Source organism: Oncorhynchus masou, chromosome 24, assembly GCF_036934945.1.
Source record: "Oncorhynchus masou masou isolate Uvic2021 chromosome 24, UVic_Omas_1.1, whole genome shotgun sequence".
Classification (NCBI taxonomy): domain Eukaryota; kingdom Metazoa; phylum Chordata; class Actinopteri; order Salmoniformes; family Salmonidae; genus Oncorhynchus; species Oncorhynchus masou.
In genome coordinates this window covers 96,273,237-96,292,125 of record NC_088235.1, presented here as the reverse complement: position 1 = coordinate 96,292,125, position 18,889 = coordinate 96,273,237, and the positions used below count along the sequence as shown (strand labels likewise).

The 18,889-nt window shown below is 47.0% G+C and overlaps 1 protein-coding gene across 8 annotated transcripts in view; it reads right to left on the bottom strand.

Moving 5' to 3' along the window:
• The window catches only part of ptprfa (protein tyrosine phosphatase receptor type Fa), a 317,924-nt gene that overhangs the window by 44,740 nt on the left and 254,295 nt on the right, over positions 1-18,889 (bottom strand). For all 8 annotated transcript variants that reach the window (XM_064935762.1, XM_064935763.1, XM_064935768.1 and 5 more), the window contains one exon: positions 3,903-4,066. In XM_064935762.1, the coding sequence (XP_064791834.1) occupies positions 3,903-4,066 (164 nt within the window). The remainder of the gene's footprint in view (positions 1-3,902; positions 4,067-18,889) is intronic.

Here is an 18,889-nt window from a genome sequence, read left to right as displayed (position 1 = left end):
TCAGCTGAGTTCAGCTCACTACTTTACTTTCCTGGGTTGGTGTGTACAAGCGAGTTGAGCTCTGGCTCCTTCTGATCACCAGACTAAGGAGAAGTAAGGTGAAGCCTTCTGAGAAGTAAGGAGAGCTACCCCAGAGACTGAAGAGTCTCTCTCTGGTTTTAGAATGAAAGACTGAACACCCAGTAAGAGAGGATGGTGACGAAAGAGTTGAACAGATCGACAGCGACAGAGAGAGGAGGCCCAACCCATCCCAACATGTCCCCAACAGTGTTGTAGCTAGCGGAGATGTCATCATCAGCGGAAGGGACCATATGGATCCTCCTCTTCCCTCTCTCTCTAAAGCTTGCTCAGTCAGAAGCTCCAGATGTCTGGCCTAAGGACAGCCCCACTCAAACAGAGCAGAGAAAACACGGCTGGGCCAACTGTTAACCTGCGTGAGACAGCAGGGCTGCAGGCTACTTGACTGAGCAGCCTCCCATGTGCCCACTCCAAGGAGAAAGTCCTCATAGAGCCATCAGGCCCAGGCTAGATGAATGCCTGTCTGTCTTAATTGAGGAACCACTGAACTCCAACGAACAGATGTCATTTATAATCAATCTTAAATACAACTTGTTTTATGGTTGTAAGTTAAGCTAAAGAGGGAAAATAAAACCTCTGGGGACTGCTTTAAGATGATAATTCAAGGAGTCAGATATTAGATAAACATTGAATAACAAACCTCAGAGATAACATATTATTGCTTGAAACATTTGGCTGTCAAAATGATGAAAAAACACTGTTTTCAGTCATGTCCTAACTATCCTTAGCAATAATGTCACTTTCCTGAGAACACAAGCAGCCATGTACAGCTGAAAATCTATCCACAAACACCAGAGTGCCCTGTTGCACATTCATTGCAGCAATTGTTCTAGCAATGAGCATGCCCCGCCCACCTGAGGATCTGTCTTTTCCAGCGGTCTACTTCCTGTGTTTGAGGGGTGCACCGCCCACCTGAGGATCTGTCTTTTCCAGCCGTCTACTTCCTGTGTTTGAGGGGTGCCCCGCCCACCCGAGGATCTGTCTTTTCCAGCCATCTACTTCCTGTGTTTGAGGGGTGCCCCGCCCACCTGAGGATCTGTCTTTTCCAGCCATCTACTCCCTGTGTTTGAGGGGTGCCCCGCCCACCTGAGGATCTGTCTTTTCCAGCCATCTACTTCCTGTGTTTGAGGGTGCCCCGCCCACCTGAGGATCTGTCTTTTCCAGCCATCTACTTTCTGTGTTTGAGGGGTGCCCCGCCCACCTGAGGATCTGTCTTTTCCAGCCATCTACTTCCTGTGTTTGAGGGGTGCCCCGCCCACCTGAGGATCTGTCTTTTCCAGCCATCCACTTCCTGTGTTTGAGGGGACCCCGCCCACCTGAGGATGTGTCTTTTCCAGCCATCTACTTCCTGTGTTTGAGGCGTGCCCGCCCACCTGAGGATGTGTCTTTTCCAGCCATCTACTTCCTGTGTTTGAGGGGTGCGAAATCCACTTGTCACCTAAATCTTTCTGGATTGTTTTTATTTTACTCCTGCGACTCTTTCATACTCTTGCTTGTGCCTGTAGTTTTTTTCCGTTGACATTACGACTGTGGAAATGTTGGTAATGACCTGTTAAACACAGCCATTTAATGGATGAAATGGGCTCAATGGAATTTGGAAAGAACGCTAAAGCTTCATCAGGGATTTAACGCATCGTCTCGACACTTGCATCACAAGAAAGTATGTGATCACGCTCTCCGCAGCTGACGTGAGTAAGACCTTTAAACAGGTCAACATTCACAAGGCCGCTGGTCCAGAGGGATTACCAGAACATGTACTCCGAGCACGCGCTGAACAACTAGCAAGTGTCTTCACTGACATTTTCAACCTCTCCCTGTCCGAGTCTGTAATATCAACATGTTTCAAGGAGACCTCCATAGTCCCTGTGCCCAAGAACACTAAGGTAACCTGACTAAATGACTACCGACCCATAGCAATCATGTCTGTAGTCATGAAATGCTTTGAAAGGCTGGTCATGGCTCACATCAACACCTTTATCCCAGAAACCCTAGGCCCACTCCAATTTGTATACCGCACCAACAGATCCACAGATAATGTAATCTCTACTACACTCCACACTGCCCTTTCACACCTGGACAAAAGGAACACCTATGTGAGAATGCTGTTCATTGACTACATTTCAGTGTTTAACATCATAGTGCCCTCAAAGCTCTCACTAAGCTAAGGACCCGGGGATTAAACACCTCCCTCTGCAACTGGATCCTGGACTTCCTGACGGGCAGCCCCCAGGTGGTAAGGGTAGGTAACAACACATCTGCCACGCTGATCCTCAGCATGGGGGCCCCTCAGGGGTGCGTGCTCAGTCCCCTCCTGTACTCCCTGTTAACTCGTGACTGCATGGCCAGGCACAACTCCAACACCATCATTAAGTTTGCTGATGACACAACATGACGATACAGCCTATAGGGAGGAGGTCAGAGACCTGACTGTGTGGTGCAAGGACAAAAACATCTCTCTCAACGTGATCAAGACAAGGGAGATGATTGTGAACTACAGGTAATGGAGTGCCAAGCACACCCCCATTCTCATCGACGGGGCTGTAGTGGAGCAGGTTGAGAGCTTCAAGTTCTTTGGTGTCCACATCACCAACAAACTATGGTCCAAACACACCAAGACATTTGTGAAAAGGGCACGACAAAACCTATTCCCCCTCGGAGACTGAAAAGATTTGGCAGGGTCCTCAGATCCTCAAAAGGTTCTACAGCTGCACCATCGGGAGCATCCTGACGGGTTGCATCACTGCCTGGTATGGCAACTGCTCATCCTCCGACCGCAAGGCACTACAGAGGGTAGTGCGTACAGCCCAGTACATCACCGGGGCCAAGCATCCTGCCATCCAGGACCTCTATACCAGGCGGTGCCAGAGGAAGTCCCTAAGAATTGTCAAAGACTCCAGCCACCTAGACATAGTCTGTATAGCCCCGCTATTGTTATTTACTGCTGCTCTTTAATTATTTGTTATTCTTATCTCTTACTCCTTTTTTGTATTTTCTTAAAACTGCATTGTTGGTTAAGTAAGCATTTCACTGTAAGGTCTACACCTGTTGTATTGTAACAAATCAAATTAGATTTAATTTGAAAGAGAAGGTACATTTTTTGTGGAAACAATAATTTAGTACAGTTGAACTGTAAAAAATAAATAAGATGCGCTGAAATTAAAGCAAATTCCAAAAATGAACACTCGGATTATAGTGATATTATGTCTGATCTCACAAACAATGTAAAGTATGTATAGATAGGTGTAATCTGGAGCCAAGTGTAATTTTTCATCTGAGGAAATCCTGCTATTGACACATTTGTTGAATAATGCAACAGAATGTGACAACAGTAATTTATGAGGAAGTCTGGACAGCACAGGTGAGTGCAGGTAGGCCTAGACAGAGCAAGTTGTTGGTGGTTGCAAGCCTGTTCTACCCCGTTATGTTAATTTATTCATACATGGAAAACACTCTATGTATTTATGTAAATTAGGCACATATAATGTTCTTTATTTGAACACAAAATATATTTTTTTATATCTGACATCATTAGAAAACTTATATATGAGTGCATTCTAAGGATAAAAGATAAAACATTTGACAATAAATTGAATACCTGAATTTCCACCGAAATCCCTGAACAATCATATTTGTCCGTAGCTGTATAATATTTGGAATATCTTCATCCACTGTCCAACTGTTGCATTTATTATTTTTATTTATTTTTTATTTAACAATTTTGATGACCGTTGCTAATTGTTCTGCCAATACGATGGTGCTACCTAACTTTTTAGTGCCCACAATTGTCAGCTATAAGCAGAAAGTTGGCATGGCAGCGTAGTTACCTCTTGAAGAGCAGGATGGCGATGACGATGATGATGATGAGTACAACAGCCAGGACAGGGCCCATGACCCACAGCATCTCTGGGTCCTCAGCATGGAGGGGCATACCGCTGTGGAGCTCCACCGTGATGGGGTCTGAGTACGGGCTGGCCGCAAACGTCTTCTGCTGCAGGAGGGAAAGGAGGACCAACAGAGTGAGGAGGACAGCACACAGCAACCACTGTTTAATATGAAGGGGCTCTATAGTTTTGATGAGTCTGAACACTAAATTACCTTCTCTCAGATATACACACTATATTAATGCAGAGCCTTTTGACCTTGATGAACCTTTAGACCTGTGTAGTCTCAAGTCTGTTCCAATACTTTAGAAACGCTGATATCTCTATAGCTGTTATGCCTCATGTCTTAGCCCGAGTCTAACCCAGTGCCAGATGTCAGTGGCTGACAGAGGCTAACATCAGCCAGGCATCTGACAACATGGTGTTCGGTCAACATTATGCTGCCTTGGCCCTGTCCTATACAGAGTTCTATATACCTCTGCCTTGGCCCTGTCCTATACAGAGTTCTCTATAGCTCTGCCTTGGCCCTGTCCTATACAGAGTTCTATATACCTCTGCCTTGGCCCTGTCCTATACAGAGTTCTATATATCTCTGCCTTGGCCCTGTCCTATACAGAGTTCTATATACCTCTGCCTTGGCCCTGTCCTATACAGAGTTCTCTATAGCTCTGCCTTGGCCCTGTCCTATACAGAGTTCTCTATAGCTCTGCCTTGGCCCTGTCCTATACAGAGTTCTATAAATCTCTGCCTTGGCCCTGTCCTATACAGAGTTCTATATAGCTCTGCCTTGGCCCTGTCCTATACAGAGTTCTCTATAGCTCTGCCTTGGCCCTGTCCTATACAGAGTTCTATATACCTCTGCCTTGGCCCTGTCCTATACAGAGTTCTCTATAGCTCTGCCTTGGCCCTGTCCTATACAGAGTTCTCTATAGCTCTGCCTTGGCCCTGTCCTATACAGAGTTCTCTATAGCTCTGCCTTGGCCCTGTCCTATACAGAGTTCTCTATAGCTCTGCCTTGGCCCTGTCCTATACAGAGTTCTATATAGCTCTGCCTTGGCCCTGTCCTATACAGAGTTCTCTATAGCTCTGCCTTGGCCCTGTCCTATACAGAGTTCTCTATAGCTCTGCCTTGGCCCTGTCCTATACAGAGTTCTATATACCTCTGCCTTGGCCCTGTCCAATACAGAGTTCTCTATAGCTCTGCCTTGGCCCTGTCCTATACAGAGTTCTCTATAGCTCTGCCTTGGCCCTGTCCTATACAGAGTTCTCTATAGCTCTGCCTTGGCCCTGTCCTATACAGAGTTCTATATAGCTCTGCCTTGGCCCTGTCCTATACAGAGTTCTATATAGCTCTGCCTTGGCCCTGTCCTATACAGAGTTCTATATAGCTCTGCCTTGGCCCTGTCCTATACAGAGTTCTATATAGCTCTGCCTTGACCCTGTCCTATACAGAGTTCTATATAGCTCTGCCTTGACCCTGTCCTATACAGAGTTCTCTATAGCTCTGCCTTGGCCCTGTCCTATACAGAGTTCTCTATAGCTCTGCCTTGGCCCTGTCCTATACAGAGTTCTATATAGCTCTGCCTTGGCCCTGTCCTATACAGAGTTCTCTATAGCTCTGCCTTGGCCCTGTCCTATACAGAGTTCTATATAGCTCTGCCTTGACCCTGTCCTATACAGAGTTCTATATAGCTCTGCCTTGGCCCTGTCCTATACAGAGTTCTCTATAGCTCTGCCTTGGCCCTGTCCTATACAGAGTTCTCTATAGCTCTGCCTTGGCCCTGTCCTATACAGAGTTCTATATAGCTCTGCCTTGGCCCTGTCCTATACAGAGTTCTCTATAGCTCTGCCTTGGCCCTGTCCTATACAGAGTTCTCTATAGCTCTGCCTTGGCCCTGTCCTATACAGAGTTCTGTATACCTCTGCCTTGGCCCTGTTTTAGAGTTCTCAGGCTCTGAGTTGGCCCTGGGTCCTATACTTTCTCTATGTTAGTTCTGCCTTGGCCTGGTATGTCCTATACAGAGTTCTATATAGCTCTGCCTTGGCCCTGTCCTATACAGAGTTCTATATAGCTCTGCCTTGGCCCCCTAGCGCTGACTGTCCTATACAGAGTTCTATATAGCTCTGCCTTGGCCCTCTCCTATAAAGAGTTCTATATAGTACTGCCTTGGCCCTGTCCTATATAGAGTTCTCTATAGCTCTGCCTTGGCCCTGTCCTATACAGAGTTCTATATAGCTCTGCCTTGGCCCTGTCCTATACAGAGTTCTATATAGCTCTGCCTTGGCCCTCTCCTATAAAGAGTTCTCTATAGCTCTGCCTTGACCCTGTCCTATACAGAGTTCTCTATAGCTCTGCCTTGGCCCTGTCCTATACAGAGTTTTCTATAGCTCTGCCTTGGCCCTGTCCTATACAGAGTTCTATATAGCTCTGCCTTGGCCCTGACCTATACTTTTGTTAGAGTTTCCGTATAGCTCTGCCTTGTTACCCTGTCCTATAAAGAGTTGTCAATATAGGCTCTGCCTTGGCCCTGTCCTATACAGAGTTCTATATAGCTCTGCCTTGGCCCTGTCCTATACAGAGTTTCTAGCTCTGCTTGGCCCTGACCTATACAGAGTTCTTGGCCCTGTCCTATACAGAGTTCTCTATAGCACTGCCTTGGCCCTGTCCTATACAGAGTTCTATATAGCTCTGCCTTGGCCCTGTCCTATACAGAGTTCTATATAGTTCTGCCTTGGCCCTGTCCTATACAGAGTTCTCTATAGCTCTGCCTTGGCCCTGACCTATACAGAGTTCTCTATAGCTCTGCCTTGGCCCTGTCCTATACAGAGTTCTATATAGCTCTGCCTTGGCCCTGTCCTATACAGAGTTCTCTATAGCTCTGCCTTGGCCCTGTCCTATACAGAGTTCTCTATAGCTCTGCCTTGGCCCTGTCCTATACAGAGTTCTATATAGCACTGCCTTGGCCCTGTCCTATACAGAGTTCTATATAGCTCTGCCTTGGCCCTGTCCTATACAGAGTTCTCTATAGCTCTGCCTTGGCCCTGACCTATACAGAGTTCTCTATAGCTCTGCCTTGGCCCTGTCCTATACAGAGTTCTATATAGCTCTGCCTTGGCCCTGTCCTATACAGAGTTCTATATAGCTCTGCCTTGGCCCTGTCCTATACAGAGTTCTATATAGTTCTGCCTTGGCCCTGTCCTATACAGAGTTCTATATACTACTGCCTTGGCCCTGTCCTATACAGAGTTCTCTATAGCTCTGCCTTGGCCCTGTCCTATACAGAGTTCTATATAGCTCTGCCTTGGCCCTGTCCTATACAGAGTTCTATATACTACTGCCTTGGCCCTGTCCTATACAGAGTTCTATATAGCTCTGCCTTGGCCCTGTCCTATACAGAGTTCTCTATAGCTCTGCCTTCGCCCGGTCCTATACAGAGTTCTCTATAGCTCTGCCTTGGCCCTGTCCTATACAGAGTTCTATATAGCTCTGCCTTGGCCCTGTCCTATACAGAGTTCTCTATAGCTCTGCCTTGGCCCTGTCCTATACAGAGTTCTATATACCTCTGCCTTGGCCCTGTCCTATACAGAGTTCTCTATAGCTCTGCCTCAGCTCTAATCGAACACTGTGTCTGATGGAGCCTTACATCAGCCAGCCATCTGCTGAAGGAGAGAGAGGCATATTTATAGCTCGCTCCATTCTTTTATAGAGTAAAACTTCCCCAACCTGTCAGCCAGAACACAAAGTGACAACAAGCGCAGTGACTTTAATTGAATTAAGACTTGCAAATTGATCAATTTAACTTTATTATGTGATGCCAGAATCAAGCCAAGCCATACCCCTTGTACCCGCTCTCTGCAAACAACTTCATCAAGGTGAAAAAGGATATGTGGAAGAGAGAGAGAGAGAACGGAGAGAGAGCGAGAACGATGAGAGAGAGAGAATGGAGAGAGAGAAAGAGAACAATGAGAGAGAGCATGGAGCGAGAGAAAGAGAGAACAGAGAGAGAGAGAGAGAACGATGAGAGAGAGAAAGAGAGAGAACGGAGCAAGAGAGAGAGAATGGAGAAAGAGAGAGAGAACAGAGAGAGAGAGAGAACGGCGATAGAGAGAGAGGATGGAGAGAGAGAACGGAGAGATAGAGCAAGAGAGAGAATGGAGAGAGAGAGAACGGAGAGAGAGAGCAAGAGAGAGAGAACAGAGAGAGAGAACAGAGAGAGAGCAAGAGAGAGAGAGAACAGAGAGAGAGAGAGAGAGAGAGAGGGAGAACAGAGAGAGAGAGAATAGAGAGAGAGAGAGAGAGAGAGAGAGAGAACTGAGAGAGAGAATGGAGAGAGAGAACGGAGAGATAGAGCAAGAGAGAGAATGGAGAGAGAGAGAACAGAGAGAGAGCAAGAGAGAGAGTACAGAGAAAGAGCCAGAGAAAGAGAGAGGGAGAGAGAGAGAGAGAATGGAGAGAGAGAGAGAGAACGGAGAGAGAGAGAAAGAGAGAGAGAACAGAGAGAGAGAGCAAAAGAGAGAGAGAGAGAACAGAGAGAGAGAGAGAGAGAGAAGGAGAACAGAGAGAGAGAGAGAACGGAGAGAGAGAGAGAGAGAGAGGGAGAGAGAGAGAGAGAGAATGGAGAGAGAGAGAACAGAGAGTAAGCAAGAGAGAGAATGGAGAGAGAGAGAGAACGGAGAGAGAGCAAGAGAGAGAGAACAGAGATTTCCATTTCCAGGCCCAGGGAAATGTGCTCATCTGTGGGGACACAAATACGTGCACAGGAACACTACCTGATCTAAGGAGCACACGAGGGGACAGCTTTATTACAGGCTATAGTGTCTCTGTCTTCATCTCCCCATAGAAACAACAGTGACAGACCACACGAGGGGACAGCTTTATTACAGGCTATAGTGTCTCTGTCTTCATCTCCCCATAGAAACAACAGTGACAGACCACACGAGGGGACAGCTTTATTACAGGCCATAGTGTCTCTGTCTTCATCTCCCCATAGAAACAACAGTGACAGACCACACGAGGGGACAGCTTTATTACAGGCTATAGTGTCTCTGTCTTCATCTCCCCATAGAAACAACAGTGACAGACCACACGAGGGGACAGCTTTATTACAGGCTATAGTGTCTCTGTCTTCATCTCCCCATAGAAACAACAGTGACAGACCACACGAGGGGACAGCTTTATTACAGGCTATAGTGTCTCTGTCTTCATCTCCCCATAGAAACAACAGTGACAGACCACACGAGGGGACAGCTTTATTACAGGCTATAGTGTCTCTGTCTTCATCTCCCCATAGAAACAACAGTGACAGACCACACGAGGGGACAGCTTTATTACAGGCTATAGTGTCTCTGTCTTCATCTCCCCATAGAAACAACAGTGACAGACCACACGAGGGGACAGCTTTATTACAGGTCATAGTGTCTCTGTCTTCATCTCCCCATAGAAACAACAGTGACAGACCACACGAGGGGACAGCTTTATTACAGGCTATAGTGTCTCTGTCTTCATCTCCCCATAGAAACAACAGTGACAGACCACACGAGGGGACAGCTTTATTACAGGCTATAGTGTCTCTGTCTTCATCTCCCCATAGAAACAACAGTGACAGACCACACGAGGGGACAGCTTTATTACAGGCTATAGTGTCTCTGTCTTCATCTCCCCATAGAAACAACAGTGACAGACCACACGAGGGGACAGCTTTATTACAGGCTATAGTGTCTCTGTCTTCATCTCCCCATAGAAACAACAGTGACAGACCACACGAGGGGACAGCTTTATTACAGGCTATAGTGTCTCTGTCTTCATCTCCCCATAGAAACAACAGTGACAGACCACACGAGGGGACAGCTTTATTACAGGCTATAGTGTCTCTGTCTTCATCTCCCCATAGAAACAACAGTGACAGACCACACGAGGGGACAGCTTTATTACAGGCTATAGTGTCTCTGTCTTCATCTCCCCATAGAAACAACAGTGACAGACCACACGAGGGGACAGCTTTATTACAGGCTATAGTGTCTCTGTCTTCATCTCCCCATAGAAACAACAGTGACAGACCACACGAGGGGACAGCTTTATTACAGGCTATAGTGTCTCTGTCTTCATCTCCCCATAGAAACAACAGTGACAGACCACACGAGGGGACAGCTTTATTACAGGCTATAGTGTCTCTGTCTTCATCTCCCCATAGAAACAACAGTGACAGACCACACGAGGGGACAGCTTTATTACAGGCCATAGTGTCTCTGTCTTCATCTCCCCATAGAAACAACAGTGACAGACCACACGAGGGGACAGCTTTATTACAGGCCATAGTGTCTCTGTCTTCATCTCCCCATAGAAACAACAGTGACAGACCACACGAGGGGACAGCTTTATTACAGGCCATAGTGTCTCTGTCTTCATCTCCCCATAGAAACAACAGTGACAGACCACACGAGGGGACAGCTTTATTACAGGCCATAGTGTCTCTGTCTTACTCTCACCCTTAGAAACAACAGTGACAGACCACACGAGGGGACAGCTTTATTACAGGCCATAGTGTCTCTGTCTTCATCTCCCCATAGAAACAACAGTGACAGACCACACGAGGGGACAGCTTTATTACAGGCCATAGTGTCTCTGTCTTCATCTCCCCATAGAAACAACAGTGACAGACCACACGAGGGGACAGCTTTATTACAGGCCATAGTGTCTCTGTCTTCATCTCCCCATAGAAACAACAGTGACAGACCACACGAGGGGACAGCTTTATTACAGGCTATAGTGTCTCTGTCTTCATCTCCCCATAGAAACAACAGTGACAGACCACACGAGGGGACAGCTTTATTACAGGCTATAGTGTCTCTGTCTTCATCTCCCCATAGAAACAACAGTGACAGACCACACGAGGGGACAGCTTTATTACAGGCCATAGTGTCTCTGTCTTCATCTCCCCATAGAAACAACAGTGACAGACCACACGAGGGGACAGCTTTATTACAGGCTATAGTGTCTCTGTCTTCATCTCCCCATAGAAACAACAGTGACAGACCACACGAGGGGACAGCTTTATTACAGGCTATAGTGTCTCTGTCTTCATCTCCCCATAGAAACAACAGTGACAGACCACACGAGGGGACAGCTTTATTACAGGCTATAGTGTCTCTGTCTTCATCTCCCCATAGAAACAACAGTGACAGACCACACGAGGGGACAGCTTTATTACAGGCTATAGTGTCTCTGTCTTCATCTCCCCATAGAAACAACAGTGACAGACCACACGAGGGGACAGCTTTATTACAGGCTATAGTGTCTCTGTCTTCATCTCCCCATAGAAACAACAGTGACAGACCACACGAGGGGACAGCTTTATTACAGGCTATAGTGTCTCTGTCTTCATCTCCCCATAGAAACAACAGTGACAGACCACACGAGGGGACAGCTTTATTACAGGTCATAGTGTCTCTGTCTTCATCTCCCCATAGAAACAACAGTGACAGACCACACGAGGGGACAGCTTTATTACAGGCTATAGTGTCTCTGTCTTCATCTCCCCATAGAAACAACAGTGACAGACCACACGAGGGGACAGCTTTATTACAGGCTATAGTGTCTCTGTCTTCATCTCCCCATAGAAACAACAGTGACAGACCACACGAGGGGACAGCTTTATTACAGGTCATAGTGTCTCTGTCTTCATCTCCCCATAGAAACAACAGTGACAGACCACACGAGGGGACAGCTTTATTACAGGCTATAGTGTCTCTGTCTTCATCTCCCCATAGAAACAACAGTGACAGACCACACGAGGGGACAGCTTTATTACAGGCTATAGTGTCTCTGTCTTCATCTCCCCATAGAAACAACAGTGACAGACCACACGAGGGGACAGCTTTATTACAGGTCATAGTGTCTCTGTCTTCATCTCCCCATAGAAACAACAGTGACAGACCACACGAGGGGACAGCTTTATTACAGGCTATAGTGTTTCTGTCTTCATCTCCCCATAGAAACAACAGTGACAGCACCGTCAACAAAAACGGAAGGGATCTGTTGCAGCTCTGTCGAAGACTGGGTCTGTACTTTGTCACTGGTAGGTTACGGGGGGACTCTTTGGGGAGATTCACCTACTGCTCGCCTCTTGGCCACAGTACAGTAGACTATATGATCACAGACATTGACCCCTTCTCTCTCAGCTCATTCACTGTCAAGCCACTAACACCTCTGTCTGATCACAGCCAAATTACGTTGTACCTCAAAAGAACAGACATGGAAACAACCAGACATTCCCAGCCCAGTCAGCTGTACAACATCAGAAATTCATACAGATGGGCCCAAAACAGCACAGAAGAATATCAGAAAGCAACCTGTAACCAAAATATCCAAACACTCTCAGATAACTTTCTGGATACCACATTCACTCACAGTAAAGAAGGCATCAATCTAGCATCAACTATATATTCTGGCAAACGGCAAAAGAATCACAATTGAAATTGATAAATACCTAAACAAAAAAAGATCACAGATGACAACTGGTTTGATGCAGATTGTAAAATTATAAGGAAAAAACTTAGAACACTATCCAACCAAAAGCACAGAGACCCAAATAATGGTGAATTACACCTTCATTACTGTGAGACTTTAAAACTCTATAAACGTACACTCCGAGCCAAAAAGGCACAGTACAACAGCAAGCAGCTGACACTAATTGAAGAGTCCATAAACACCAAAACAGGCTACCTAAATATGGTTCCCAATCAGAGACAGGTGTTAGTCATTGTCTCTGATTGGGAACCATATTTAGGTATCCTGTTTGGTGTTGGGTTTTGTGGGTGATTGTTCCTGTCTCTGTGTTTGTTGCACCAGTCAGGGCTGTTTCGGTTTTCGACGTTTGTTGTTTTGTATTGTTCGTGTTCTTCATCATTAAAGATGTATCGAATGAACCACGTTGCATTTTGGTCCGATCCTTGTTCCACCTCTTCGTCAGAGGAGGAGTTGGAAGAAACCCGTTACAGAATCACCCACCCTAAACGGACCAAGCAACGTGTCAACAGGCAGTAGCCACAGGAGAAGCAACAAAGGCAGCAACAGCGATCACAGGACTTCTGGACTTGGGAGGAGATATTGGACGGAAAAGGACCCTGGGCACAGCCTGGAGAATATCGCCGTCCCAAGGAAGAACTGGAGGCGAAGAAAGCGGAGAGGTGCTGGTATGAAGAGGCAGCACGGCGACGAGGTTGAACAGGGCTAACAGGGAGTATGGCTACGTCAGGTAGGAGACCTGCGCAAACTCCCTGTGCTTACTGGGGGGCTAGAGAGACCGGGCAGGCACCGTGTTATGCTGTGGTGCGCACGGTGTCTCCAGTGCGGGTGCATAGCCCGGTGCGTTCGATTCCAGCTCCGCGTATCGGCCGGGCTAGATTGAGCGTCGAGCCAAATGCCATGAAGCCGGCTCTACGCATCTGGTACCCAGTGCGTCTCCTTGGGCCAGCTTACATGGCACCAGCCTTACGCTCGGTATCCCCGTTTCGCCTGCATAACCCAGTGCGGGCTATTCCACCATGCCGCACTGGCAGAGCGACCGGGAGTATTCAACCAGGTAAGGTTGGGCAGGCTCGGTGCTCAAGAGCTCCAGTGCGCCTGCACGGTCCGGTCTACCCAGGACCACCTCCACACCCCAGCCCTCCGGTGGCAGCTCCCCGCACCAGGCTTCCTGTGCGTGTCCTCGGCCCAGTACCACCAGTGCCAGCACCACGCATCAGACCTACTGTGCGCCTCGCCTCCAGCGCTGCCGGAGCCTTCCTCCTCTCCTGCGCTGCCGGAGTCTCCTGCCTGTTCAGCGCAGCCAGAGCCTTCCTCCTCTCCTGCGCTGCTGGAGTCTCCCGCTTGTTCAGCGCAGCCAGAGCCTTCCGCCTCTACAGAGTTGCCGGAGTCTCCTGCCCATTTAGCGTAGCCAGAGCTGCCAGTCTGCATGGAGCTGCCAGTCTGCATGGAGCCGCCAGTCTGCATGGAGCTGCCAGTCTGCAAGGAGCTGCCAGTCTGCAAGGAGCTGTCAGTCTGCAAGGAGCTGCCAGTCTGCAAGGAGCTGCCAGAGCTGCTAGTCTGCATGGAGCAGCCAGAGCTGCCAGTCTGCAAGAAGCCGCCAGAGCTGCCAGTCAGCATGGAGCAGCCAGAGCTGCCAGTCAGCATGGAGCAGCCAGAGCCGCCTGTCAGCATGAAGCAGCCAGAGCTGTCAGTCAGCATGGAGCAGCCAGAGCCGTCAGTCTGCCAGGACTGTGCTGGGCTTCCTCTCAGTGCTGGGCTTCCTCTCAGTGCTGGGCTTCCTCTCAGTGCTGGGCTTCCTCTCAGTACTGGGCTGCCTCTGTCCCGAGCTGCCTCTGTCCCGAGCTGCCTCTATCCCGAGCTGCCCCTCTGTCCCGAGCTGCCCCTCTGTCCCGAGCTGCCCCTCTGTCCCGAGCTGCCCCTCTGTCCCGAGCTGCCCCTCTGTCCCGAGCTGCCCCTCTGTCCCGAGCTGCCCCTCAGTCCAGTGGGGTCATTAAGTAGGGTCGCCGTGGTTCGGAGACCACGGAAGCGGACAAGCTGGAGGACTAAAACTATGGTGAAGTGGGGTCCACGTCCAGCACCAGAGCCGCCACCGCGGACAGATGCCCACCCAGACCCTCCCCAATAGGTTCAGGTTTTGCGGCCGGAGTCCGCACCTTGGGGGGGTCACACCCTGACCATAGTTTGCTTTGTATGTTTCTATGTTTTGTTTGGTCAGGGTGTGATATGAGTGGGCATTCTATGTTACATGTCTAGTTTGTCTAGTTCTATGTTTGGCCTGATATGGTTCTCAATCAGAGGCAGGTGTTAGTCATTGTCTCTGATTGGGAACCATATTTAGGTAGCCTGTTTGGTGTTGGGTTTTGTGGGTGATTGTTCCTGTCTCTGTGTTTGTTGCACCAGTCAGGGCTGTTTCGGTTTTCGACGTTTGTTGTTTGTATTGTTCGTGTTCTTCATCATTAAAGATGTATCGAACAAACCACGTTGCATTTTGGTCCGATCCTTGTTCCACCTCTTCGTCAGAGGAGGAGTTGGAAGGTTTTCGGTAGTAGTATAAATGTAAGAGTTCTAAACTTCCTTAATAAGCACAATGTCTTGAGTAAAAGCCAAATTGGATTTAAACCAAAACATCGCACAACTGATCATATTTTCATCCTACACACCCTGATAGATAAACATGTCCACCAAAATAATACTAAAATATATGCTTGCTTTATCGACGTCCAAAAAGCATTTGATTCTATTTGGCATACAGAACTGTTCTACAAAGTTATTGAAAGTGGTGAAGGGGGTAAAACATATGACATGATTAAATCAATGTATCCTGGCAATACGTGCAGCATTAAAATTGGCAAGAAAATAACATAATTCTTTAACCAGGGGCGGGGCCTTCGTCAGGGTTGCAATCTGAGCCCTGCAGTCTTCAATATTTCCATCAACGAATTGGCCACTATTCTAGAAAAATCCTCAGCCCCTGGTGTTAGTCTCCACAATTCAGAAGTTAAATGCCTACTCTTCGCAGATGACCTATGCCTGCTGTCACCCACAGCACATGGCCTACAGCAGAGCCTGGACCTGCTAGAGCAGTACTGCCAGACCTGTGCCCTGGCAGTAAACCCCAAAATGACTAAAATAATGATTTTCCAGAGAAGATCCAGATCTCAGGGAATTAGACCAAAGTTCTCAATTGGTACAAAATATATAGAGTACTGCACACACTACAATTACTTAGATTTAAAAACAAGCTCAACTGGACACCTTAATGAGGCAGTGAATGAACTGAGAGAGAAAGCACGCAGGGCATTCTATGCCATTAAAAAGGATATTCAAATTTGGCTAAAACTAATTGAATATGTCATTGAACCAATTGCACTTTATGGCAAAAAAACAAGATTTCATCAAAAGGTACAAACACCCCATTGAAACCCTGCATGCAGAGTTCTGTAAGCTTCTCCTACATGTCCAGAAGGAACACTACAGACAATGCATGCAGGGCAGAATTAGACCAATATCCACTAATAATAAAAACTAAAAAAAAGAGCAATTAAGTTTTGGAAACATCTAAAATACAGTGACCCCCTCTCATATCACTACCAAGCCCTGCAATGCCAAGAGCTGAGCAAAGAAAAGAGTCCCCTCATCCAGCTGGTCCTGGGGCTGAGTTCACCTGTTCTTCTAACACACTGTTCTACTAACACACTGAAGCCTCAGGACCAGAACATCCAATCAATCAGGATAAACCAAATTACAACACAGTCAAAACAAAACTATATTGCTTATTGGGAAACACAAGCACAAACACAAAGCAAAATGCAGTGCTATCTGGCCCTAAATCGACAGTACACTGTGGCTAAATATTTGACCATGGTTACTGATCAAAAACTTAGAAAAACCGTGACAATGTACAAGCTCAGTGAGCACGGCCTTGCCATTGAGAAGGGTAGACACAGGAAAACCTGGCTCCCTGTAGAGGAAAAGCTGTGGAACCACTGCACAACAGCAGAACCTGAGACGGAGCTGCATTTCCTGACAAAATGTCAAAAAATATAAAACAATTAGAGAGTGTCATTTCCCCAAATTTGAAACCCTTATTCAAAGACCTCTCTGATGAGAGTAGGCTACCCGTCCTGTTGGGGGAGGACGCAGAGAGCTGTGGGTTGGCAGCGCACGACATCGCTGCCTGCCATAAGATGAGGGACAGTGTCTGACAGACCAATCAACCTGCACATGTACTCTACTGTATGCTTATTCTTATTGTTGAATGTATGGTTATTTTGACACTTGGGTATTGTTGTTACTGTTGTCCACTTGACAATTTTGATTCTCATTTTTATATTGTAAATATCCAAAATAACATTGTCACGTCATGCCAATAAAGCAAATTGAATTGAATTGAGAGAGAGAGAACAGAGAGAGAGAAAGAGAGAACGGAGAGAGAGAACGGAGAGAGAGAGCAAAAGAGAGAGAGAGAACAGAATAGAGAGATCGGAAAGTGAGTGAGAGCAAGAGAGAGCGAGAGCGAGAGAGCGCGAGAGAGAGAGAGAGAGAGAGAGAGAGAGAGAGAAGGAAATAGTTGCTGCCTTCCTTGAAAATGTGTGACGGAACACCTTTTTTAATATGGTTTTAATTGCCTTTAAAAAAAACATTAGCTGACAAAGACATTCATTCCAGAGAGGTAAAAACACAGAGCACTGCAGCCACTACACAGCCTAACCTGATTACTATGGAAGCAAAGAGGTGGCCTGGAGGGAGGTACAGCCTACTAAGTGCTGATGCAGATGAAGCTACACACTCTTGAGTCTGAGTGTGTACAAGAGTAGGAATTATCACATTTAAGTAAGAACAAACACCTGCTACGAGCAGATAAACAAACTCCAAATCCTGCCCCATCCACCACCGCCCACTCACACCTGCTCCTTGGTTGTTAAGTCCCCCTCTTTCCTCTTCACCCCAGACCCTGGGTGAGTTATTTACAGCCTGTGTTGTTCTCCCCTTCTCCTGCACTTCCCTCCTCTCCCCTGCCATGTGAAGTAGTGAGGCTGTGATCTAGCTTAATGATGCCAGTGAGACAGGGAGAGTTGGCCCTGGGTTCTCCGCTGGCTTCCAGAGGGCGTGGTGGAAGGTGTCATCTTTATCGGAATTGTCTTTAGAGACCACTGATGCATATCCTCCCCTGCACTAGTCACCCTCCCTGGTCACAGCAGGGACTACACACAAAGACGCAGTCTACTCCTTCTATACTTGCTCCATCTTTACCTCTACCTATCTCCACCTCCACCTCTCCCTCTCTCCACCTCCCCCTCTCTCTACCATTACATCTCTCTACCTCTCTCATCCTCTCCCTCTCCTCTCTCTCTACCTCTCCCACCTCTACCTCTCCCACTCTCTACCTCTCCCACTCTCTACCTCTCCCACTCTCTACCTCTTGTGTGTGCATCCCCTTTGCTGTCAAAGAAGTGTAACTAAAACAATTAGACATCTGTGTTCGCAGGAGGATGCTCTCTCGTCAGCAGCATGGCATGTGGAGGGTTGGATGGACCTGTACCCATGTTTATTAACTGCCGGTGGAAATCCCATTGACTCTCACTTAGGCCATGCCTCCAGGTTTACATATGGGAGCACTAGGCAGGCCCAGTTGAGGATGAGGAAGGGAGACAGATACTCAAAATAAGAGTTATTTTAGATTCTTCTGAATATTTCACTGCAGAATAAATTGATGTCTGGAAGTGAAATACTGAAAATATGCACCTTGCATTGCTGCAGACAGTGACAGTCATATCCTTCATAAATGAAGGAGAACTTAAAAGGGCCAAAAGGCTTTGCATTTATGCCTATATTTTACCTACATACGTATGCATATCTGAAATTAGAGAATTATATATGTTTAAGGAAAGTAGGAAGGAGTGATGCATTTCTAAAGTATTTGACTAGGGCCTGAGACTAGTCTACACACTCATTTAAGGTTCAAGGTCAAAAGGTCATGGTGCATCCCAGATTCTGATACCTGATTTTGACTCGATCGCAAGATCGTTCTGTCCCTGAACAAGGCAGTTAACCCACTGTTCCTAGGCCGTCATTGAAAATAATAATTTTTTCTTAACTGACTTGCCTAGTTAAATAAAATGTTACAATTACATTAAAAAAATGTCAGAAACAGCCATGAATATCCTGACATCTCTAAGAACTGTTTGTGCTGAGTTCCTTTCTGATCTGTCCCTCTCTCTCTCTCTCCTTCTCTCTCTCTCTCTCTCTCTCAGTACAAAACTTTCTTAGAAAAATGGCAGCAGTCACGCCTCTTAGACACAGTGGATGGAAGCCCAAACAGAAGAGCACATTTAGATATTCTCAGAAGGGGGAAGAAACCTTGGGCTGCACTATCTGATAGAAACACATCCCATGGAATGAG